Raw genomic sequence first — 24,851 nt, forward strand, 5'->3', positions numbered from 1 at the left:
GGATAGGACAGAGAGAAATTGAGAGTAGAGGGGAAGATAGAGTGGCGGAGAGAAAGATAAGACACCTGCAGACCTGCTTCACTGCTTATGAAGCACGCCCCTACACACACACACACACACACACACACACACACACACACATACAAGTGGGAGCCGGGGGCTCAAACCAGGATTCTTGTGTGGGTCTTTGTGCTTCATACTATGTGCTGCTAACCTAGTGTGCCACCACCACCCCAGACTTCTTTCATGTACTCATGGTCTCCTTCAGCTCTCTGAGAATACAATATTTTCTTTAAATACTTTTTATTATTATCTTTATTTATTGGATAGAGATAGAAATTGAAAGAGGGAGGAGATAGGGAGATACATAAATAAAAAGATAGATAGACAGACAGATACATACATACATACATACATACATACATACATAGACCTGAAGCCCTGCTTCGCCACTTGTGAAGTTCCCCCCTGCAGGTGCGGACCAGAGACTTGAACCCAGGTCCTTGTGCACTGTAATATGGGCACTCAACCAGCTGCACCACCACCTGGCCCCTGAACACAGTATTTGAAGTAGTATTTGAATATCTGTCTAGTAAGCCAATTCTCTGCCTGCCTCAGGGACCATTTTTATTAATTTATTTTTCTTGTTTATGGGACATGATTTCTTCTTTGAATGCCTTGTTTGTTTTGCTAAAATTTTGACTAGTTTGCTAGGCTGGGAGATTGCTTACCCAGTGAAGCCCACTTTTTACCCTGCACGAGGACCTGAGTCCAAGCTTCTGGCACTGCATGGGAAGAACAGTGCTGTGCTGTCTCTCAAAGTCCTGGTGGCAAAAAGGAACCTGGATATTTTTAGTAGAACTCTGGAACACCATAGTACCCTCTCCCCAGGGTTGCTGTAGCTGCTAGCTGTATCTGATTTTGCCTTTTTTTGCCTCCAGGGTTATCCCTCGGGCTTGGTGCCTGCACTATAAACCCACTGCTCCTGGAGGCTATTTTTTCCCTCTTGTCGCCCTTGTTGTTTATCGTTTCTGTTGTTATTTTTTAAAAAATTTCTTTAGCTGTTGTTACCATTGTTGTCATCATTAGATAGGACAGAGAGGAAATCAAGAGAAGAGGGGAAGACAGAGAGAGAAATATAAGACACCTGCAGACCTGTTTCACCGCCTGTGAAGTGACCTCCCTGTAGGTGGGGAGCTGGGGACTAGAACTGGGATCCTTACACTGGTCCTTGCACTTCGCGACATGTGCGCTTAACCCGCTGTGCTACCTACCACTCAGCCCCCTAATTTGTCTTTTTTAGTGACTTTCTTGAAGTACATTTTATGGTCTGTATTTTTTGTTGCACATGGCCACTGCAGTCTGTGCTGTGAGCTTAGAGGTCATCTAGTAAGTCAAGGGAGATTTCCTCAGATACAAGATCCTGATGTTTGTTTTTAATCAAACATTTGCTTGTTTGCTATAGATCTGGGTTCTAACAAATTTTTCCAGATTATTTAGTACTTTGGAGAGGATGACTTGGAAGTTTCCTGCTTTGCCACTTTTGTTGCTATCACTACTCCCTTTTTAGTCAACACCACTTTTCTCGCTGAGTGGGTAGTCTACCGAACTAGCATCTAAGTTACTGATTTGTCCCTCTGTTGTCTCCATTCTGCTCTTGAATGAGCCAATGAATTTTGCTTCAGTAATTTTTCAAGTTTAACATTTGCTCTTAACTCTATATCTTGAATTTATTTGCTGACTTGCTATTAAAAATTTGTTGAGGGAGTCCGGCGGTAGCGCAGTGGGTTAAGCACAGGTGGTGCAAAGCGTAAAGACTGGTGGGAGGATCCCGGTTCAAGCCCCCGGCTCCCCACCCGCAGGGAAGTCGCTTCACAAACAGTGAAGCAGGTCTGCAGGTGTCTGTCTTTCTCTCCCCATCTCTGTCTTCCCCTCCTCTCTCCATTTCTCTCTGTCCTATCCAACAACAACAACATCAATAATAATTACCACAACAATAAGACAAGGGCAACAAAAGGGAATACATAGAAAAAAATTGTTGAGAGTATTTGTGACAATTTGGCTTTCACATTTTTCTATGCACTGCTTTGCCATCTTTATCGGACAATCCCTACATCCTTGCCATCTCAGCACTGACCTTTGGTGACTGTGACAGGGAGTTTTTAATCGCATCCCAAGAATTTTCAATCTATTATGTTGAGATAGGTACTGTGGTGTTATGGCTGCAAAGAACAGAGAGTGTCTATGGTGATAAATGTCTATATCCCCAGCATCTAAGATGACAGACTCTAACACCTCACAGGGATATTAATGGATTTCCGTAAATTACAGAGTTCTTAGCATCTTACCAGAGACAGCAAGCAAATAAAATAATACAGTTCTCAAAATGGACATCAACTCACAAATACATATATGTTTGTCTTAACTATACTTACTCTGAGCTCTTTTGGGCCTGTATGGATTGAAAGCAAGTGTAGAGTACCCGGCCAGTCTAAAGTAAAAGAGGGAGAGAGAGGGGACAGAAATATACAACAAAGGATTATCACTGAGAAAAGGTACAGTAACTCAATAGACTCTATTATAAAACTCAAAGGTCCTTCTGGAACTGAAAGATTCCAAAGAAGGAATGTTCCATTAAATGTTTCTGTAGGAAGGATCAAATGGTCAACATGAGATGCTCACAATCAGACCTCTATCTGCTCATGGGACAGAAGATAACTGCTCAAAAACATGTAAGTCAGGCTCCAGCCTAAGCCCCACCCTACTGAAGGAAACTGCTGCTACGGTCTCTCTCTCTCTGTCTCCTCCTTTCTACCTGAAAAAGTCAGCCTGGAGCAGTGAAGCCACAGTGATGACAAAAACAAACAAACTATGTAAATCGAGAAGCTAATAACTGATTAAACAAATATTTTAAATGGGTATAAACAAATCTATGAGGGCGAGGGTAGACAGCATAATGGTCACGCAAAGAGACTTTCATGCCTGAGGCTCCAAAGTCCCAGGTTCAATCCCCCCTGCACCACTGTAAATCAGAGCTGAGCAGTGCTCTGACAGAAAAAAAAAGTCAAATCTATGATGGCTAGCTAAAAGCACTTCAAATTAAGTATAAAGTTCAAGATACTGAACTCTAATGTTAATAGAAAAAGTAGCTTTAGGGAGAATATTCGTTATTAACATGGATCTGGAAAAAGAAATATCATTCTAAATAACAAAACAGTCTTGTTGTTCATGGCAAAAATCATACCTATGGTGTCCAACAGCATCTTTTTGTTTAAACTGACACACAGCATTGACAAGAACATTAAAACAGAAGCACTTTAAACAGACAATGGCAAGACTAGCCATTGTTTGGGCTGCTTAACTTCTCCAGTTCCAGTTCTGTCACACATAAAGCATGAGCAACGATCATCTTTGTAGGCTTCCTGTCAGGGCTAGGGCACATTTGAGATCCACGGTTATGCCTCCTTGACTATTGATCCCGTCAGATGTGCAGAGACGACCACCTCTTGTGGCCTCTACTCCTACCTCCATGGAGAAACCTCTGTCATCTCTTTCCCAGATGACTACAGCTTCCTAGCTGGTTCCATGGATTCCACACCCACTCTGCCCCCCCACCCCAGTCTACTGTCAACACAGTAGCCAGAGATCTCATTAAAGGGGAGCAATCACTTGCCAGTGACTTCCCAACTTGGAGTCCAAGCCAATGCCTTGTAAGAGCTGGCCTGTACCTTCCAGAAACCAGGTCACTTCCAAGAGGGAGTGGTGCTAGCGGAACAGGGGAGAAAATGCGGTCAAACCAGGACTGCCAGAGGTGAACTGAGACATGAACTCAGTCTCCCTCGCTCTGCTGCAGCCGCTCACTTCCTCCATAGCCCCTGAACATGCCACTCACCTCGGGGTCTTTGCACTGGCTATTTCCTCTGCCTGGAACGCTCTTCCCTCAAGAACTCCACAAGACACGCTCCCTTACTGTCTTCAGGTCCTGACTTAATGACCCTTCTCATTGAAACCTTCCCTGGCCACCCTATTAAACTTGCAAAAAGATCTTTCTCTATTCTGTGTGTGTGCACACACACACGTGCACGTGCACACACACACAATACCTTTGTGTTTTTATCTTCTATGAAACAGGAAAAAATAAGTCCTACAAAGCCTTGATCCATCATTTGGTACATGGCTTGTGTGCGAACATCTGCAAATAAACAAAAATAAAACCTGCTGTCAATAAACTATAGCTCACAGACTTCAAGATTTAAATATAATAGTGGCATACAATGTTCCCAGGGCTCAGATTCCTCAGGCGGAACAGGGGTATATGTGAGGGATGCCCTGGTGGTCCGAGCGTCAGTGTCTGCCAAGCTTGGGAAGCTACTATTGCAGGGAAAGGCTGCCCTTGCCCAAGAGAAGACCTGTGCCGAAATGCCTACAAGAGAAGACCGCAAAGGTCTCGAGCTAAGCTCGCTCCCTTGGGGCTTCCATCCTGTCCCAGAGTCTGGATTTCACATCCTGCTCCAGGGGCCATCATGGCAGCACCTATTTCTCACCTGCTCCCGATACCCAGCAATTACAGCGCGTGCCCCAGGAAGGTGGTGGAGGGCAGTCATGTCGCAGCTCTGGCTACACCACTTAGCGCCTCCACGCGCCACCCGAGAAGAGAGAAAGCTGGAGAAGGCTCCAAAGTGCACAGTGAAGAGAAAATGAGTAAAGGCAGGATCTGACTGCGATAAAGAAGTCTTTAGGCTGGGGCCTAGTGCAGCCAGCAGAGCAGGTCTCTTGCCACGCACCATGGACAGCACTGAGGGAGCTCTGTGGATAGCAGAGAGGTACCGTGGTGTCGCTCTCTCTCTAAAACAGAAGAATGACGGCTGCAGAGCTAGCTCTCTGGGTAGGGCTCCTGCCTTGCCACGCAAGAAGCCAGGTTCGAGTCCCAGCATCATTTGGGAGTATCACAGCATGTGAGGAGGCTCAAATGCTGCGGTGTCTCTCTCTGTCTCTTCCTCTCTCCATCAGAATGGTAATGAGGCCCAGAAGCAGTGAAAGTGTACAAAGGTGAGCTTGTCAAGAAACTGATTGTTTTCATTACATAAAAGAAAGGGAAATCAGCCACTGAGTGTTGTGTATGTGCAAGACTCCAGCATCACGTTTTCTTTCATTTCTTATAGATCTCTGTCAGTAAGTAAGGAGAGAGCAAGAGCAAGGGAACGAGAACGAGCATCTGAACAACACTGTGGCATATGCGTTGCCAGGGACTGAACTTGGGACATCACTTTCGGGTCCCACATTCTAACAAGGGTGCCACCTCGCAGACTACCCAGCATCACATTTTTAAAAGTGCTTTCAGGAAGATACTTCCCACTGCGAAAGCAAAGGCACTGGCTCTCCTGTCTCCTGCCCTGAAGACAGCTGTCCCCAAGCCTGCAGCTCAGCCTGCATCTCCGTGCTGATTTTCTAGCAAGGCATCTGCTGCCTGTGGCCATCAAGTCTGCACCCCCCAACCACCCAAATGCCAGCTTCAGGGCCACCCTGGCCACCTTTCTGGCAGGATGGCAACATTCTGGGGCTGTTTCTCGGTACTGGGACAGGGGAAGGGGCTGCTTACACTTACAGCCATGAATAAAATCAGGCTGCTTCACTGGCCACACTAGGTCCCTCGTGCTTACCGATGTGGATTTTAGAGAGTAACCCTTCCGGCCCTCCAGACTGAGAATGGCACATGGGCATACTCAAAAACGGGGTCCTGGACTGGAAGGAGAACTGCCATCTGGCAATGCCTGGACTGAGAACTGCACAGTTGGGCTGTACCCCTATCACACTTCCTGATTTTGATCAAGAAGTGGACAGTCCTGCTCCCCAGAAACACAGCGTGATGTACCGCGGGGTGAAGGAGCATCAAGTCTACAACTTATCTCAGAAAGTGTTTGTATATGTGTGGAGAAAGAAAAAAGAAGTCAAGTCTAGCAAAAGGTTAGCAACTGTTGAATCTGATGCTCTGACACCATGCTTGCAGTATCTGTATGAATCTGAAATGCTTTGAAAATCGAAGCCTAGCTTCTTACTGTGTGCGCTGGCCCCATACCAGCCTTGCACCTGCCCTCATATCCACTCTGCCTGCCCCCACTCCGTTGCAAACTCCAACCCAAGGCTAAAACAGTGTACTCCTCAAGGCATGAGGAAACTCTGAAAGGGGGCTTTTGGACTCTTGTACTTCAATTAGAGCGCCCATTGTGTTCCTTGCTAGTCAATCTGTGCGCACTGCATCGCTGTGGTGCTGGCTAGGAGATCTGCTTGCATTAGTCTCTTTACAAGCTGTGTCTTTTATCACAGGAAAACTGTGCCTCACATCCTTCTGCTGATATGGTCGCCACCCTGAACTTTCTTCGCCTAGCAGATTCGTCCTTGCTCAGCTGTGTAGGCTGGCAGTTTGTCTGGAATGCTATGCTATGCTACGCTACGCTACGCTACGCTACGCTACGCTGTGTGGTCCCCAACACTGACATTTTTCTTGTCATGGGCATTTCACCCTGTTCATATCAACTGGTATAAATATTCAAGAAAAGTGTATTTCTTCTTTATTGCTTGTACTCTGCTTTCCCTGTAACACTATTTCTGTCCTCATTAAATCAGAAGGTCTGAGACAGCAGAAACATGACTTACCAATAAAGGTACCCAATCAACTTGCTGAAGCAGGATTTCCATGGTATTTTCAGAGCACACCCCACTAAGCGCCTTGTCATGAAGGCATCAAGATTCTGGACACACGTGGACACTCCCCACCGTCTTTAATGAAAACGCTATCTAATGCCCAAACCCTTCAATCCTGACATTTTCACTCTTGACCATACTTTAGAATTCTTATTAAGTGTACATACTACACATGCTAAAATGTGGTTTTTATCCGTCTTTCATTTTCCCAAGGCTTGGTGATAACGGGGTCCATGTTGCCGTTTGGCATGAGCTGTGCTAGTCATGAAGTCATCTCCCAAGCAAGGCTGGGAGATGGTTTTCTTCAGACCTACCCATACTTTTTTTTTTTTTTAATCACAAAGATCTTGAGATCTCCATTGAGAGAGCAAATGTTTTCTTACGTTTGTCTGAATACTGCCCTTCAACTTGAAGATTTAACAGTACTCTCTCTATGCCCAAGAGGGGCATCTTCCTACTGACCAGAGAGTAGGTGACAAGAGCCACACAATGCCCTGGCAGCTCTGAAACTGCCAAGAGGTTGTCCCGTTCTGTCACGGGGGCAAAAAGAGCTTCTTAGTTAGCAAGCGACTAAAGGGAGATTCTGCCAAAGCCTGATCCCTGGCAGAAGCTGGAGCAGGCGCTGCCGACACAGCCACCACCCACACCGATTCGTCCCTTCGCTTGCAGCCAAGCAGCAGCATTTCCAGAGAAGGCCTCAGTGCTCTAGTCCTCACTCTAGCCTGTGGCAGATCCCTCCTGATTAGGCTTGCTGTCGGCTACTCTCGGAGTGTCCCTGCTTCCCAAATCGCACTCACGAAGCCGCTAGCTGCAGCCTAATCTTACAGTCACAGCGCAAAGGCCGTCATCATACATAGCTCAATTTTTAATGACTTTCAATCTGTTTTTATTTATTTATTCATCTATTGGGTAGAGAGAAATTGAGAGAGGAGGAGATAAGAGAAACAGAAAGAGAGAAACCTGTAGCCCTGCTTCGCCACAGGTGAGGGCTTAAACCCGGGTCCTTGTACATGACAATGTGTGCATTCAGTCAATGTGCCACTACCTGGCCCCTATATCCCAAGCTTTTATCAGTGGCTGCTATGTAGTTCTTTCTGGCTAATGGCACTATCATGGGGGAAACTTGAGGCTGCTCTGAGTTCAGTGATGGCGGAGACAGGGAAGCAACAATTCCTATTTTACAGTAAAAGTCAGATGCAACCAAACACTGACTTTATTCAGTGTTACTAAAGTAATGCCAGGATATGTTTGAAATACATTTATACAAGAATATCTTCACAGCTACGAAATGACTTTCATTTGGACATCAGCGAGACAACTAGAGGATCTGAGTAAGGGCGGTAACTTACAGCTTTGCATACGAGTTGATTTCTCGGTGCTAATAAATGCCTAAGTGTTTAGGAGACTCACACTCAAGGAGTGTCTGGCCCAGGAGAAGATCCCCTACTCACATGCTGAAGGAGAGTAACAGTGAATTTTTTTTCCCATTATAATTAACAGCGAATATTTTTAAATGCTGATACATGACACATTTGTAGGAAGAGTGCTTGATCATCTGAAATTAGGTTAAACTGAAAGGACCTCTTATCACTGTACCTTCAAACTGGAGTTTTTCTACTGCAAACAATGGCTTACACAGTCCCTATTAGTACAGGCTGTCTGAGGCAAGCCACCCCCATGCCCCAGTGTCTCCTGTATGAAGACTGAGCCAGGACCCACGTGGCCGCGCAGGAGGAATGGAGGGCCAGTGCGTCTGGACAAAGCTTTCCCAGGCGACTGAAGCACCTGCGCTCACAGCAAGAGCCAGCACTCTGGCTACAGAAGTCCTGGTCTATTCTAAAAGTCTGAGGCGGCACTTTGGCATTCAGAACAGTGTAGATGGATTAGGATCTGTGGCAGCTCAGGCCCCGTGAGCAGAAACAGCACATGGCAGCGGAAAGAAGTCAGCCTGGGACTGAATCTCAACTCTAGTCCTGCCGTAGCCTGTCTTCTCCTCAGCATGCGGATGAGAGGAGAAGAATTCTAAGCCATCAGCACCAGTTTATGCTGCTCAAAAATGCCCACTCGCTCCCTCACTCTCCCCAAGCCAAGCAACCCTACTTCTTCAAGACGTCAGGTATTAGTCAGAGATTGAAAAGCAGGTGAGGGGAGGGTGTTGGCAGCAGGATTCATTCAGCACTTTCAGCTGTGGCTGTTTTGGCTTCTGGATCTCAGCCATCTGCTAGATTTTGCTGCTTCTTACTTCCCTGAATACCATCAGAACAGAATTCTAATATGTCATCTCTTTTTTAAAAACAGCCAAGGACATAGTCCCATTTCTTTGAAGTCACGGAAATCAAAATACAAATATTCCTGAGAGACAGTTAGGTTAACTTTGAAATAACCACAGCCCTTACAGTAAGGAAAGAAAAGTCACTCGAGTTTCTCGGAGCCATAACCACTGTATCCCTACAATACTTACCGACATGGGAAGGCCAAACGGTGATGTGTGGATGGGAATGGTACCAGCCCACAACTCTCATAGGGCGACCTGTTAGTTCCGCCAACCTGTGTGTCTGTCAAGGCAGCTTTAACAAAACTTGGGAGGCTAACAAGGAGACAGAAAGTGTCCTGAGACTTAAAATAGCTCTACTGTAATTTAAAGTCAGCAAAAGAATGAAATCAGGCCAATACCCAGGATTTTTCCAAACTCCCATTTAAAAGGTGGCAGGCAGGAGACAGTGCAGTACCTACAATGTGGGACTTCCATGTATGAGGTCCCAAGGTCAATACCTGGCAATTCGTGTGCCAAAGTGATACTTTGGTTCTCTTTATTTCTCTCATTAATACAAATATATTAATTTTGAAAATGATGAAAAGAATGAAGTCACAGCTGTTCTTTGATTCCCTTGTTGTAGTTACATCCTCTCCCTCTAATTTGGGTAATGGCTGGTGACTCAACTGTTCATCATTATGCTGTCTAAAAAAGAATCCATGTAAATCTTAAGAACGTGAATCATGTGGACACCTATGTTCATAGCAGCACAATTCATAATAGCTAAAACCTGGAAGCAACCCAGGTGCCCAACAACAGATGAGTGGCTGAGAAAGCTGCGGTATATAGACACAATGGAATACTACACAGCTATCAAGAACAATGAACCCACTTTCTCTGACCCATCTTGGATGGAGCTAGAAGGAATTATGTTAAGTGAGCTAAGTCAGAAAGACAAAGATGAGTATGGGATGATCCCACTCATCAACAGAAGTTGAGAAAGAACAACAGGAAGGGAAACTCAAAGCAGGATCTGAATGAGTTTGGAGTAGGGCACCAAAGTAAAAATCTCTGGGTTGAGGATGAGAGTGGATGCTCAGCTTCACTGGGGGGTTGGGGGGGGGAGGATGAGAGGGGACACAGTCTTTTGGTGGTAGGAATGGTGTTTATGTACACTTCTATTAACTTGTAGTCATATAAATCACTAATTAACCTGAGAGGGGAAAAACTGATTCAATGTCTCAAACTTTTAATGCACAGACCATAGGCTGAGTCTTTGAAATGTTGACTCTTCTAAAAGCTGAGACCAGGGGGAGCAGGTTTAAGCGCATGTGGCGCAAAGCGCAAAGACCAGCGTAAGGATCCCAGGTCGAGCCCCCAGTTCCCCACCTGCAGGGGCGTCACTTCACAAGTAGTGAAGCAGGTCTGCAGGTGTCTATCTTTCTCTCCCCCACTGTCTTCCCCTCCTCTCTCCATTTCTCTCTGTCCTACCCAACTACAACAATAACAGCAACAATAATAACAACAATAAACAACCAGGGCAACAAAAGGAAAAAAAAAAAAAAGCTTAGACCAGGGAGAACAGAAGCAACCAGTGGCATTACTTTAAAAAATACAGATATATATATATATCATCAAAAAACTAATTATGATGAGGTCGAGTATGATACAGCAAATACTAACAAAGGGATTTTCAAAGTTAACCCAATTGCCAAATAATTTGATTATAGCAATAACTATCTATTGCCTTCTTCTTTTTTAAATTTACTTATTTTCCCTTTTGTTGTCCTTGTTTTTTGTTGTTGTTGTGACTGATGTCGTCAATGTTGGATAGGACAGAGAGAAATGGAGAGAGGAGGGGTAGACAGAGAGGGAGAGAGAAAGATAGACACCTGCAGACCTGCTTCACCGCTTGTGAAGCGACTCTCTGGCAGGTGGAGACCCGGGGGCTGGAACCGGGATCCTTATGCCGGTCCTTGCGCTTTGCGCCATGTGTGTTTAACCTGCTGTACTACCTACCGCCCGACTCCCTCTATTGCCTTCTTTTTCTCTTTTCTTTTTTTTTTCATTTATTTAAGAAAGGAGACATTAACAAAACCGTAGGATAGCTTAAACCCTAAGACAGCAGGAACCTCCCGCTTCCTCTATAAAGCCCAAATTTCCCCGTCCCGGAACCTCTAGGGCGGGGCTCACTTTCCAGCTGGCTTCTCTCAGTTCAGACCAACTGACACTGCGTCTGCTGATCCCAACCTATTCGATACAATGAGCACCACCTCGGCGTGCCTCACTTTGGAATGTGTCCAGAGACGTCAGGCATGGAATGTCCGCCCTTCAACATCATCACCCAGGTGAGACCTTTCCTTTCTCATAGGTGTCCTTAATTCCATTTCGGGTGGTCCACTTCCTAACAAAGCCTCAAAACCTAGATCTAGACCAGGTCCCATGAGATAGGGCAGAGGTGCACATGTCCATAAACTAGGGCAAATATATGCCTTAAGTCAAAAGTACACAATAGTTTGCAGTGAGTCAATAAATGAAGCAACTAGAAAGACCTAAAAAGACATCTTAAAGTACCTAATGAAACAGTTTCTACTCAGACCTAGATCCCCTCCTCACCTACTTCCTATTACACTTCCCTCAATCACTCCAAAGCTAACCTTATCAAAGTAAGGACTACAAAAGCTGAATAAGGGCAAGAGACTGGCAGACTGTAACGACTCTTTAGTCACTATCAGGCCACCCCATCAGCTGGGGCCCCAGTTGGCAAGTCCTGGGATTCCCACACAGACATGATGAGCCTAGTCCTCTAACGGATCCCTCTCTCCATTACCACTGGTCATCTCCCTCAGGAACAACATAATGGACCCCTTTGGGGACCCCCATAGGACCCTGCCCTCAATGTGGATCAACAGTGGTAGAGAATGTTTAAAATGATTTTTAAATTGTAAACACTAACTGCAATCCCTGCTGTCACAACAGTGACACCAACAGCTGTACAGCATGCATCAGCACAACTCACAACACACACACACACACACACACACACACACACACACACACACACACACCCCTATCTGCTGGGATTTTGATTTTAGCAAGATTTGTATTTATTTTACCAGAGCACTGCTCAGATGTGGCTTATGTTATTGAGGGGATTGAACTGGGACTTTGCAGCCTCAGGCATGAGTCTCTTTGCATAGCCATTACGACATCTACCCTCCCCCCCCAAGCAAAGTTTGTTTTTGTAGCAATGAATGAGCTATTTGCTTTTGGTTAATATGGAGTAAGAGGAATGGGACTCATTCTAAGAGCATGTTTGAAACCACTTTCAAGGCACCTCACTTACTGCCTAGGGGGAGACGATGTGTCACGGGAGGGCAGCAGCAAGCAGCAAGGGAAGGGACCGCAGTGCACACACACCGACAGCCCTGGGGGAGGAGCCCTGGGAGGAGGAGAGGCCGCTGTGGTGCGCAGGGAGGACATCAGCTTCATCCCAGGAGTGAGGGAGAGAGCTCAGGTCCTGGGCGGGGAGTGTGGGAAGAAGTGCCACCGCCCTCCAGCTCCGCTGCTCCAGGCGCACCTGTAACATCGTCTGTCACCATGAGGTCGAGGAGCATCATGAGCTCAGCCCCCAGAGGGATGCGTGCGACGGCTGGCACCCATCAAAAGCCCGCACAGGAGGGAAATCCAACCCTCAATCAACCCATAATGCAGACATGGAAAACAGATCGCAGAGTGTGAGGGAAAGGAATGGGGGAACAGTGAAAAAAGTCAGTCTCAAGAGGGCACATACTCTATGGTCCTTATCTGGTCGGGGTTTTTTTGTTGTCTTCCCCCCCCCCCCCCCCCCGCACCAGGGTTACGGCCAGGGCTTGGTACCAGTAAGACAGCACCACTGCTCCCGGAGGTCTCTTTTTCATCCTTTTTCCTCACGGTGGTGGGGGAGACAGCTGCAGCACTATGGCATGGCCCGTGATGCTCCCCCATAGCCGGTACACTCTACAGGATGCACACACACCCACCATGTGCAAGGACCATGACTTAAGCCTCCCGCTTAGCGTCTTTTTGTGTTTGTGCTGTTTTTGAGAGCAGTGTGTGCGCCATCCCATGGAGTGACCTGCCCGGTCACTTTTCTGTTCCTATTTCTGAGGGAGTGAGGAGATACCAGTGCACTGCAGCACCAGGCACGCAGCCCACTTAGCCTTCCACAGTGTTGCTGTGCGGGGCCAGGGATAGGAGCACAACACGAGAGCCTCGTGCATGGGAAGGCCTGAACTTTAGCCCGAGCTATCTCCTGGTCCCTAGCACACATTCTAGCGGCAGACCAAAGAGAGGGTGAAGTCGCAAGAGGTTTGGGGAGATCTCCATGCTCGAGCAACACTTCTACCTCGACTGCCATGGAGGCCACACGCATCTATCTACACATGTGAAAAATGGCACGCTGTTCCGGCCCACTTCCTGGTGTCTGGAATGTAAGTGGGTGAAGGCTTACAGCAGGGGTGGGGAGGTCTGGTACTGGGGAGGCGAGAGCTTTCTTCATACCACCAGTAAGCGAGCGCTCATTTTTTAGTTGCTCATTTTCTAATGGCCCACAAATGTTACAAGCATCCAAATGGTCTTTGCAAAACCAAGGTTCCCCACCCCTGCTGTACATGAGCCTTCCTACACTGTCAGCATGGCGCCAGCTTCCCACAAATCCTATAATGCCTTCCAACTAGGCTGAAGACCACGCAAGAGGTGGCTCCTAAGGCAAGTCTCCAGGCCACTGTAGAAAGGAGTAAGGGTGTGACCACGTGACCGGAAATGCACATACCATGAGTAAGCTGAGAAACACGCTAGCTAGCGCCGTCACTAGGGAGCAGCTGGTCACCCTCGGGCGGCAGACGGGAGGGCCTGAGTTCTGCTTCTGGAAGTGCAGAGCAGAGGCCACCGTGATGCCGCCGCTTCACCTCTTCTCCCCATCTCATCAACAACAGAATCCTGATCAGTACAAAGCTAGCAAAGGAAATGATCTGATCATCCCGAGTAGAATACACATGGAAACTGTGAGTATGTTCACTTGTGACATCCAAACGGCTAAGTAAAAATGCAACGAAGGGGTAAGATACTTTTTGTTGTTGTTGTTTTGCCGATCACATTAGCAGCAATCAAAGGCTCTCAGGACATATAATATGAGGCCACAGGGGAAGCAGCTAGAGGGCGAACTGCTGAAACACCTCCGTGCACCAATGCCCATGACACTGGTCCAGCCTCCAAGACCTGAGCCCACAGACATCACAGGGTGTGACACGGAAGATGTGCCGGGTACCTCCCCAAGAGATGGTACACAACGGGAATGCCTGGCCTGCGTGGGCACAGCATGGTCACCCAGCGCTCCACACAGACGTGAGTGGACCAGGTAAGAAAAAGTCGACACCGTGGTCTTTCACCACGACTGGAAATGGATTCTAGTTGTCGCCAAGGATGCAGTCTGTCTCTCTCTCTCTCTATCAGATGGTATCAGTGCCTGAGAGGAGTGAGAACAAGAAGTACAGAGAGGACTAAGAGAGCAGCCCAGTGACACACAAAACCAAAGCAGGCTACCGCCTGCACTGGGTCTCTACACACACCTTAGATTCTTTTAAACACAGAACACACATGAAACCCGCAGCAGAAACACATACTCCACATGTCTCGGCGTAGCTTTTAAAGCCTGTACTCTAGCAATCTTTCCAAGTCACTTCCTACCTGCCTAGCAGATCTCCGAGATTCCTGTTGGCATGAGCACTAGGGTGGCGGACTTGAAGACAACTCTCTCCAAATGAGAGACCCGGACAACGAAAGGTCCAGAAGTGAGATAAAGCGAAGCTAACTGGCTGGGACAAAGAGGAGTGGTGAGGAGCAGAGTGGGGAACAGGAGGAGGGCAGTGGCAGCACCCCACAGAGTTCTCTGCCACATGGCTTCACTGTGGGATATTTAGCATTTACGAGCAGGGGTGTCAGAAATCTGTAAATCTCCCCACTCAAAAAAGACAAATAGGAACAAATTCTGATTGACCAAGCAAGTGGGTCTTGAGAATCCCCAGGAAGAAGAGCCAGGGCATTTGGCATTTGGCATTTGGCAGGCTGAGGTAGCACGGCTCCGGCTCCACCAGGAAGGATATCTCTGCCTCTGTCGAGGCTGCAGACAGCTGCTCCGGGGAAATTTCCACTCGGTCTTTTCTCTTATCTGAGCGTCGCAAGATGATGACGGAATGAATGTGAACAATTCTGACGGTGTCAACCTAAAGGAAAAGTCACAGAAACTATTACTTCTATCTGTCTCAAATCACACGTCATTCTTTGATCATAGAATTGCACTGCCTATTATCTACATTATTGGGGTAGGGATTCTATTTTAGAAAATTGACATTTTCCTCAGAAATAGGGTAACATTTCAAATAAAAGGTATCCAACCTCCACATACACACTTGAGAAACAAAAATATAAGAGAAGTATATTTAGATCAATCACTTTGTGAGTGATCAATTGATAACCATTTGATTCACAACTATGTGTAAAACACTGTCTCACACACGAATACGAGTGTCTAAAATGCTAACAGTTGGGCTGAGAGACAACTATTGGGACCAAACTGCATTAAGATACTGTAGTAAATCAACGGTGCATCTCAGAGGAAGGAGTCACACTGAGCAAAACAAATGAAAAGAAGCAAACGAACCACCCCTTTCACAGGACATGCATGTGGGCCAGGAGCTAGCTCAGCTAACAGCGCATACTCACCTCATCATGCGTGAGGACCCCAGCCCGAGCTCCCAACACCACATGGGAGCATGCATGACGGGTGCTGCTGCTGTCTCTGCCTCTCCCTCCCTTTCTCTCTTCCGGCACAATCACGCAGGCATGAAGCCCCGTGCTGCCATTCAGAAAAGAAAGGTGGAGGCTGGGCGGTGCTGTACCTGGTGGAGTGCATGCTACTATGTACACAGGGCCCAGTTTAAGTCCCGGTTCCTACCTGCAGGGGGGAAGCTTCACAGTGGTGAAGCAGTACTGCAAGGCTCCTTTCCTCCCTCCTCCCCTCTCGATTTCTGTCTCTATCCAAAACAAATAAACCAGCAAAAAGACAAAGACATCCATTTCCTGATTGCTCTGGTATAATGTATGTGTGTGGGTTTGGGTTCACACACATGTGCAGACAAGTTTTTTCCCAGGTGTCAAATAGATCTGAGCAAGGTATCTGGAAGACAAGTTGACTCAGACACAGAACTTGCAGTGCATGAGAGCCAGCAAGACTCAAAGAGCAGGTCAAAGTGAGGGTGTGCAGCGCCTTAACTGCCAAGCCGCGCTTCACAGAATGAACTAGAAGGAAATGATTTCAGATAGCCTGGGCACACAGTAGTAGGAAAGGATGGTAGAGACAGAGAAAACAGATCGGAGATTCACTAAAAAGGACAATCTCCACAAGATTCCGTAGCTTCTGGACCATGGGTGAGAGGGGACAGGAAATTGTCCAGGGTGACCGGCAAGTTTCAAGGTTGAAACTCGGAACAAAGAAGGCAGTTCTACATTTCAAAGGGATAGCGAGGAAGGGAGGAAGGAAGGAAAATGAGGCTGTTTTCAGAGGAGCTGATCCCTGGATCAAGAGGGAAGAGGAGAATACTGAAGTGAGCTCTGAATGTGCATGTGGAATGGAGCAGCAGGAGACATGGGCTACTGAGCCGGAAATACTTGCCTTTCCTGCGACTCTGCACACAGCCCTGGGGCTCCCCCCCACACACACACATACAATTCCTTCCATACCCCACTCTGTGCTGTCTGCCATAACGCCAGGTTCTTGGGGCCGGAGATCACACGTCCTGGTCTCCACCCTGAGAACTGTACAATGTCCGGAAGGAAGGCACAGAGCACACGACAGAGAACATCGGAGGTGGGCCGGGAAGACAGCAAAGCAGTGAAGCAAAAGATTCGGACACTGGCGCTGCTGAGCTCGGTCCCCAGCACCGCTCTGGTCCAAAACAAACAAAACAAAACAAGAGCAAAGCACACGTGAGCAATAAGACAGAGTTCATGTCTCATCACAAGGTAAGATGCTTGTCTTGCCACGTACAAAGCCCAGGTTCAGCCCCTGGTACCACATGAGAGGTGCCATGGCACCGGGAGCAGTTTGGGTGCTATTATGTCTCTGCTTCTCTCCAGAACCAAGTAAAAAAAAAAAAAAAAGCAGTCTGGAATGATGAAATTGAATATACGTGAGGTTTCTGATCCACAAAAAGGAAAAAAGAAAGAATTACGGGCCAGGTGGTTAAGCGCACACTTTACAGTGCACAAGGACCCAGGTTCAAACCTTGGTCCCCACCCTCAGTGAGAAAGCTTCATGAGCAGTAAAGTGGTCTCCCTCTCCCTCTCCCCCCCTCCCTCTCCCTCTCCCTCTCCCTCTCTATATATATCCCCTTCCCTCTTGATTTCTCTGTCTCTATCCAATAAATAAATAATTTAAAAAAGAAGAAATGATGAGCCCAAGGGGCAAGGTAGTGGCCCACTTAAGAGCACACACATTACCATGTGCAAGGACCCTGGTTCAAGCTCCCAGGCCCCACCTGCCAGGGCACAGCACCACAAGCAGTAGAACAGTGCTGCAGGGTGTATGTGTGTGTGTGTGTGTGTTTCTCTGTCCTCTTCCCTTTCAATTTCTGTCTCTATCAAAAAAAAAAAAAAAAAAAGAAAAGGAAAGAAAAAGAAATGGTTGTCAGGACCTGTAGATTCATCATGCAGGCAGGCAATGAGCCTCAGCGATGACCTTGATGACGAGAAAATAGAATGGCGTGTTAGAGTACAAACAGAATTATCATCTGGGGCGTAAAAAAAAAAGAAAGAAAAGTATATGTAGTATGTAAGAATCAGATAATCAAGAACTACACTCTGCAAATATGAACACAAAGTAACAGATTTTTATATGCAAAAGGAGAAAATTCATTCTTAGCACATAACTACTAAAAAGTGTTCTTCCGGCAAAAGCTCTTAGGAAGGACTAGAGCACGCTGCACCAGGTACAGAGAGGAGTCAAGACAATCATCACTGCACAAAGGCAGGAACCAATGGGATATGAAGCTTGTAATAGCCACAGATCTGCAAAGATATGATGCTGAGGTCTGGCAGTATAGCTCACACGGACAGTGCACTGCTTTGTCATGTGTGCGACCCAGGTTCGAGCCCAGCCCCTACCACAATGAAGGAAGCTTCAATGCTGTGCTTTCTTTCCCCCCCTCTGTCTCTATCTGAAAATATGTATATACATATATATGCATGTATGTATACACACACACCACACACACACACACACACACACACACACACACACACACACACACACACACACCCTTGTGGCTGTAACTGAAGTGGTAATGGCATTCTATAATTATCAAGCTCATGGCAAAAGCAGGCATCGCATCAGACTAAGAGATCAAAGTTTTATATGCTGTCATGTTCAGGATAACCAAGAAAAAGAATGTGAGAAAAAGAAAAAGAAAAGAAGAGCTATAGCTGATTAACCAGGGGCCAGGGGGTTGGGGGCTGGGGGGGGGTCAATTTACAAAAGTCACACTGTAAATAATAGTAAACAGAAAGGCTAAAACTAGAAAGCTAGAAAAAAGACACGCCAACATAAAAAAAAAAAATCAGGTCACTAGACTCAGGAAGGTCAATATGAAATCTGGAGGAGGCCAGGAAGATAGCATAATGGTTCTGCAAAAGCCTTTCAAGCCTGAGGCTCTGAGGTCCCAGGTTTAATCTCCTGCCCCACCATAAGCCAGAACTGAGCAGTGTTCTGGTCTCTTTCTACCCCCCGCCCCGGGTGTGTGCATCTTTCTTTCTCTATCTACTCTTTCTTATTAAAATAAACTAAATAAAAATATTCTTTAAATGCAAGAAATCTGGACATTACAAAAGAATTCGAGATGATGGCAGACTCCCAAATGATAAACAGCACACCATTGCATGCAGAAACGTGTGCTAGGAAGAGCCGACGCCCCACCCAGGGCTGGGAAGTGCTGCAGCAGGAGGAGTGTCGGGAAAAGTGGGCTTCAAGCAGAAGAAAGCAGCAGCTCTAAACAAGTTGCCTTCAGAGGCCTGTGTGTGGTTCAAGTGGGAGCCAGGTCAGTAGATGAGTAAGAGCTTCTGTAGCCGGGGCGCGTGGACACCAGCAGCTGCTGGCCACTGCCAAGGAGTAGGAGGATGGCCAGAGTTCACAGGCTGCATGCCATGTGTCAGAAACCTGGAAAAGCACTGTTTGTGAAGTAACGGAATTGAGTTCCCTAACAGTCCAGCAAGGCTGATATTATCCTTATACCCACTGTACAGTTCAGTGTTTCACACACATTGCCCAAATCCAACTCTCCCAATAGCTAGAGGATGTTGCATGCTGCCATTATCCCTGCTTCACAGATAAAGACAGTAAAGTTCAGGGACCAGGTGGTGGTTCACCAAGTACAGCACACGCATTGCCACGCTCAAGGACCTGGGCTCAGGACCTGCAGGGGAAACTTCACAAGTGGCGTAGTGAAGTGCTGCGGTGGTCCTCCTTCCCAGTCTATCAAAAAGAAAGAAAAATGGGGGAAATGGGGCTGGATAGACAGCATAATGGTTCTACAAAAGACTTTCATGCCTGAGGCTCCAAGGTCCCAGGTTCAATCCCCAGAACCAGCACGAGCCAGAGCTGAGCAGGGCTCTGGTTTCTGTCTCTCTTTCTCTCTGTGTGTGGCATAAAAATAAACCAATCAATCTTTAAAAATAAAAGGGGGGGGGTGACTCCTGGGAATGAAGCAGCTGTGCAGGTAGGCACCAAGCCCCATGGAGAATCCTAGTAGCAAAATGAAGAGAGGAAGATGGGTAGAAAGAAAGAAAGAGGTAAACAAAGCTCGTGGCTCAGCAGAGCTGAAGTCACACGATGCCAGGAGGAGCTGAGCACAGATCTGCTGAACCTCAATGGCTGTTGCCACTTAAGTCGCAGGGCCACTAATGCTGCTCATTGCAAGAAGGGGTGAGGTGGGAACTTGAGAACCAATACAGAACACATGCAGGCGGACTCTGGAGAGAATAGGAGGGAGGGCTAGAAGTCAGCCTAACAGCCTTGCGTGCCTGGAGCCGGGAGGGCCCAAATTCAGTCCCCAACACCACGATAGGGCTGATCAGGGCTCAGTGAGAATGAATACATACATACATATATACTGGGCAGGGGTAGATAGCATAATAGTCATGCAAAGAGATCAACAGGCCTGAAGCTCCAAAGTTCCTGGTTTAATCCCCCGCACCGCCATAAACTAGAGCAGAGCAGAGCAGTGCTCTATTAAAAAAAAAAAAAAAAAAAAAAAAAAAAAACTCCACCAAGGTACCAAGGTTATGGGGTCAGAATGGGGATGGGGATGGGGATGGGGGAGACCCAGAACTCAGGTGGTGGGGGCAGTATGGAATTATGCCCCTGTAATTTTATAAACCATTATTAAGTAACTAATATGGTTTTTTTTTTTTAAAGAATAAGAGCAAATGGAGAGGAACAGAGAGAAATCAAAACCCGACAAACCAAGAGATTTGAGAAGAGTAATCAAGATAAATACCAAGAAATTATCCAGTGACGTAGCAATGAGGAAGTGACTTAAAAGGTTATGGAGAACCCCATCTCCCCAGAGTCCCGCCCCACCAGGAAAAGACCGAAAAGGCTGGGAGTGTGGATTGACCTGCCAATGCCCATGTTCAGCGGGGAAGCAATTACAGAAGCCAGACCTTCCACCCTCTGCACCCCATAATGACGCTGGGTCCACACTCCCAGAGGGATAAAGACTAGGAAAGCTACCAATGGAGAGGATAGGATGTGGAACTCTGGTGGTGGGAATTGTGCGGAACTGTAGCCCTCTTATCCTATGGGCTTGTTGATCATAATTAAATCAATCTAAAAAAGAGGCTATGGAGCTGTCCAACTGGAAACCAAACCTCGGTGAACTTGGTTGGAGAAGGTAAAGAACCACTCAAAGTTTTTCTAAGCAATCTGCCTGAACAAGACAGATGTCAGGTAGTGGCTACAGGGACACCTGCGACTGAAAACCTGCCTGCGTCGCTTTCCTTTCAGTAGTGACAGTAATCCAGGCACATCTACATCATAAAGGAAGAACCAGATGGCAAGAAAAGGCCAACAGTGTCAAAAAAGAGAAACAGTGCATTTGATATGCAAGGTCTTGGAAGAAGCTGTGTTGGGAAATTGTGACTATGACGGTAGTTGAGCAGTTGAGCTCAGCAGGGCTCACAAAGCACCCTGCATTCCTGATACTATGGCCTATCTACATAATGACTGTTTTGACTGAAAGATCCCCACCCATTCCATTCTTTTGATCTAGCTTCTTTCAACCCTCAAGACCCTCCCTGCCTGCAGGGTAGTATTAATCCTACCAGTGAAAACCCTCGCAACAGTTGCTAAGGAAGTTTCTACCTCCCCAGCCCCCTTTTGCCTTTCTCTGCCCCTTTCCTAGCCATTTCCGTTTCCGACTTGCCACTTCCAGGTCTGCCTTTTAAAAGCCTGGGCTCTCTGATCAATAAAGGTAATTGCAGTGCCTCGCACCACGTGGTTGGTTCCTGAGTCAATAAAGGTAATTGCCTTGCCTCGCACCATGTGTCTGGTTCCTGAGTCATCTCCCTCACGTTGCTGAGTGACTAGCAGCCCAGGCTGGCTCCCGACCGTGTTTTCTCCAACCCAGAGAGCACGCGCCCGGGAAGAGGCAGCCCCACGCTAGCCTGGCAAAGCTGCAGTTCTAGAGAGGAAGTAGACTTCTTTCCCTGGCATGAGAAGTCAGGGCTTAGAGGGGTGATGTTGCCTGATAGTTTTATCACCTCCATCATCTGTTTAGCAGGAAGAGAGGAACTAAGTATACTGTGACTATGTTTTACAAAAGCATGGATCTACAAGATGTTGGCAAAAAAGTAACTGGCACTATACCTCGGTTAGCTCGGGGATCAGAGAAGATCACATGTCAGAAAAGGTGAGGGCACAGCCAGGAGAAAAATCAAATCCAGCCAAGAACAGTGACATTCCAGATAGTGCAAGAAGACAGCAGGGTTAGGGGGTCAAGGGAGAATAATGGTATGAGTCAGATGTGAAGCTGTCGACATGTGCAGAAAAGTGGGAGAAGAAGGACCAGAAGATGGCAGATGTCAGGAAGGGGGCTAATGGCAAAGGGAGCCGACCTTGCTACTCATCTCCACAAGCAGCAACAATCTTCTATAAACAGAAGAAAAATTAGTTCCAGTTGTCAGTGAGTAGATACTTCACCTGATCGTACTGGAGACAATACCTTCCAAGCTGGCCACAAATGCAGGCCTGCACAAACTAGATCAGTTATAGGCTGAGGCCTCAAACAGCATGGGAAGGAAGTCCTCTCCAACTCAGGGGTCCATTACACAAATTCTAGTATACATACCTTTTCAGCAACTGTGTGCACATCAGCTCCAGGACACGTAAATTTGGAGTCATTCCTTTTGGGCGGAAATTAGAAGGAAAAGGAACTGAAATTTGGAATATGAAAATGAAGAAGAGCAAAACAACACCCCCTATCACCATAAGCCAGAGCTGAGTGGTTCTCTGGTTAAAACAAATAAATAAACAAATACCAGTATGCAATGACAGATCAGCAGGAAAAAAAATCTGAGGGGAAGTATACCGAGGCAAGAGCTGTACTCATACTTCTGTCAAAATCAAAACTGGTGGGGCCACAGAAATAGCTTACTTGGCTAGTACACTACTTTGCCATGTGTGTCACCCAAGCTCAGAGCCCAGTCCCCACCACACTGAAGGAAACTCTGGTGCTGTGGTCTCTCCCTGTATCTATCAAAAATGAAAAAGAACAACAAGGGCAACAAAAGGGAATAAATAAATAAATAAATATCTTTAAAAAATGAAAAAGAGAGAGAGAGAAAAAAAAACAAAACCTGACGGATGCACTCAAAGGCAAAAGTAGACGAATGCATGAAGTCTGCACAGGGAAAGGTAAACTCCTAGAATGAAGGGTATTAAAGAGGTGGGAGTGAAACAGAGCAATGTTTGAAAGTGTAAGTGGAGAAACTTGAGGATTCTACAGTGTCAAGCAGTCAAGACACTGGAGAACTCTTAGCATTACTGTACAACCCACGCTGGGGAAGAACAAGCTAGAAACGACTCAGGTGGGGAGGAAGGGAAGGTCAGTGGGGAGAAAGACCTCTTAACAGTGCACTGTGTGCCACACAGAAACTCACTGGTTTCACTGTGGTCAACAAACTTCTGTATCTAATAGCTTTTCCAGGTTCAGTCATGCTTGGTTCTTCAATCACATTTTCCATGTCAGAGGATACTTCCATCAAGTGAAAGTTCTCCCAGCAGGAAGGAAAATGGACAGCAACCTTCACAATCAAGTCGAGTGCCAAAAGCATCCCTGAGGGAGCTCTGCACTGACACTGCTTAAGTGAAGGCGCGAGTCTTTAAGCTGACTGTCCTACTGTAAAGTTGACTTGCCAGTCAATAAAGAGTGGGGCCAGGTGGTGGCACACTTGGGAGAGCAGACATGTCACTAGCACAAGGGCCCAAGGTCGAGCCTCCGGTCCCTATCTGTAGGGGAAAAGCTTCATGACCTGGGAAGCAGGGTTGTAGGCGTTTCTCTCTCTCCCTCTCTCTCTCTCTCTCTCTCTCTCTGTCCCCAACTGTGGCCCCTCCTCCCCTCTCGATTTCTGTCTCTACTCAGTAAATAAAGAAAATATACGAAGGAGTGAACAAAGAGTGTCTTACCTTACATCATCGGTCAACTAGAGTGGGGAAGAGCAGAGAACATTAGTGGTCAAAGAAAGGCCATTCGATGTACAGGCATGCAGAGAGCATAACGAACCGTGGTCCCGTGTCCCTGGGTACTGGGGTGCCAGGGGCTGGAGACTGCCGCTGGGGGGTGGTCACGCCAGTCTAGCTCCTCCTCCCGGTTCACCCCTCCGGACAGTCCACACGTGGGGAGTTTCGCGCCCCTGAATCCCCGTGCGGCATCGGGAGCTGCGGCCCCCGGGAAGCACTGCCCTTGCCAGCCCGGTTCTCAGACGCGAGCCGTGGGCGGGGTCAAGGCCCTTAGGGGGTCGCCGCCTCTCAGCCCTACAGCTCTGAAGACCCCAGCGGGGGCCCGACTCGAGCCTGGAGTCGAAGGCGAGCTACTTCCCGACGGGAGAAACGCCTCGGGCTCCGACCGCGCCCAGAAAGGTCGCAGGAGGCTGGTGCGAGGGGGAGGGGGACTCGCGGGGGGCGTGCAAGGGAAAGAGAGCGGAGGGCCGGGGCCGCAGCGACGGTGCCCAGAAAGGGCGGGGTACGCCGGGCTGAGCCGGGGACGCCCGTGGCCTCGGCAGCCCCGGGCGCGGCGGCGGCGGCGGCGGCGGCGGCGGCGGCGGCGGCGGCGGCGACTCGGCCGGCCCGCGCGGGGCCTACTCACCTCGCCGATGCACAGCCCCATCACCTCCTCCTTCTCGGTGCTCAGGGCGTGGTTGAGGCAGACCAGAAAAGCGTCCGACTCCAGATGCACCGCCTGCACCGCCTGCGCCGCCTGCACCGCCTGCGCCGCCATCTTGGCTCGGCGCGCCTCGCATCCGCCGCGGCCGCTCGGGCCTGGCCAACCGCCGGCGCGCGGGCTCCGCGGGGGGCGGGGCTTGCGTCGAGCCAGGGCGGGGCCGGGGCGGGGAGCTCAGCGGGCGGGGGCGAGGCTTGCGGGGGGCGGGGGTGGGGCGCGCGGGGGGCGGGCGGCGGGAGGAGGCGGGGCCTGAGCTTTCGGGCTCCGCGGGGGCGGGGCCGGCCGGGCGGAGGCACCTGGGAAACGCCCCGGGCGCCCGCGTCGGTGGGGGCAGGTGTGGCCGTCGGGCCGTCCGGGCGGGGGCG

General features: G+C 48.1%; 1 protein-coding gene across 1 annotated transcript in view; it reads right to left on the minus strand.

The window, feature by feature from the left end:
• BRCC3 (BRCA1/BRCA2-containing complex subunit 3) overlaps positions 1 to 24,577 on the minus strand; it is a 35,537-nt gene extending 10,960 nt beyond the window's left edge. The window contains exons 1-7 of the mRNA XM_060182878.1: positions 24,412 to 24,577; positions 23,733 to 23,749; positions 22,396 to 22,450; positions 15,100 to 15,219; positions 9,164 to 9,251; positions 4,104 to 4,192; positions 2,436 to 2,491 (exon numbers count right to left, since the gene is read on the minus strand). Of these exons, the coding sequence (XP_060038861.1) occupies positions 2,436 to 2,491; positions 4,104 to 4,192; positions 9,164 to 9,251; positions 15,100 to 15,219; positions 22,396 to 22,450; positions 23,733 to 23,749; positions 24,412 to 24,543 (557 nt within the window). The 5' untranslated portion in view covers positions 24,544 to 24,577. The remainder of the gene's footprint in view (positions 1 to 2,435; positions 2,492 to 4,103; positions 4,193 to 9,163; positions 9,252 to 15,099; positions 15,220 to 22,395; positions 22,451 to 23,732; positions 23,750 to 24,411) is intronic.
• Positions 24,578 to 24,851: the final 274 nt, after the last annotated feature.

The sequence above is a fragment of the Erinaceus europaeus genome, chromosome X, assembly GCF_950295315.1.
Source record: "Erinaceus europaeus chromosome X, mEriEur2.1, whole genome shotgun sequence".
Classification (NCBI taxonomy): Eukaryota; Metazoa; Chordata; class Mammalia; order Eulipotyphla; family Erinaceidae; genus Erinaceus; species Erinaceus europaeus.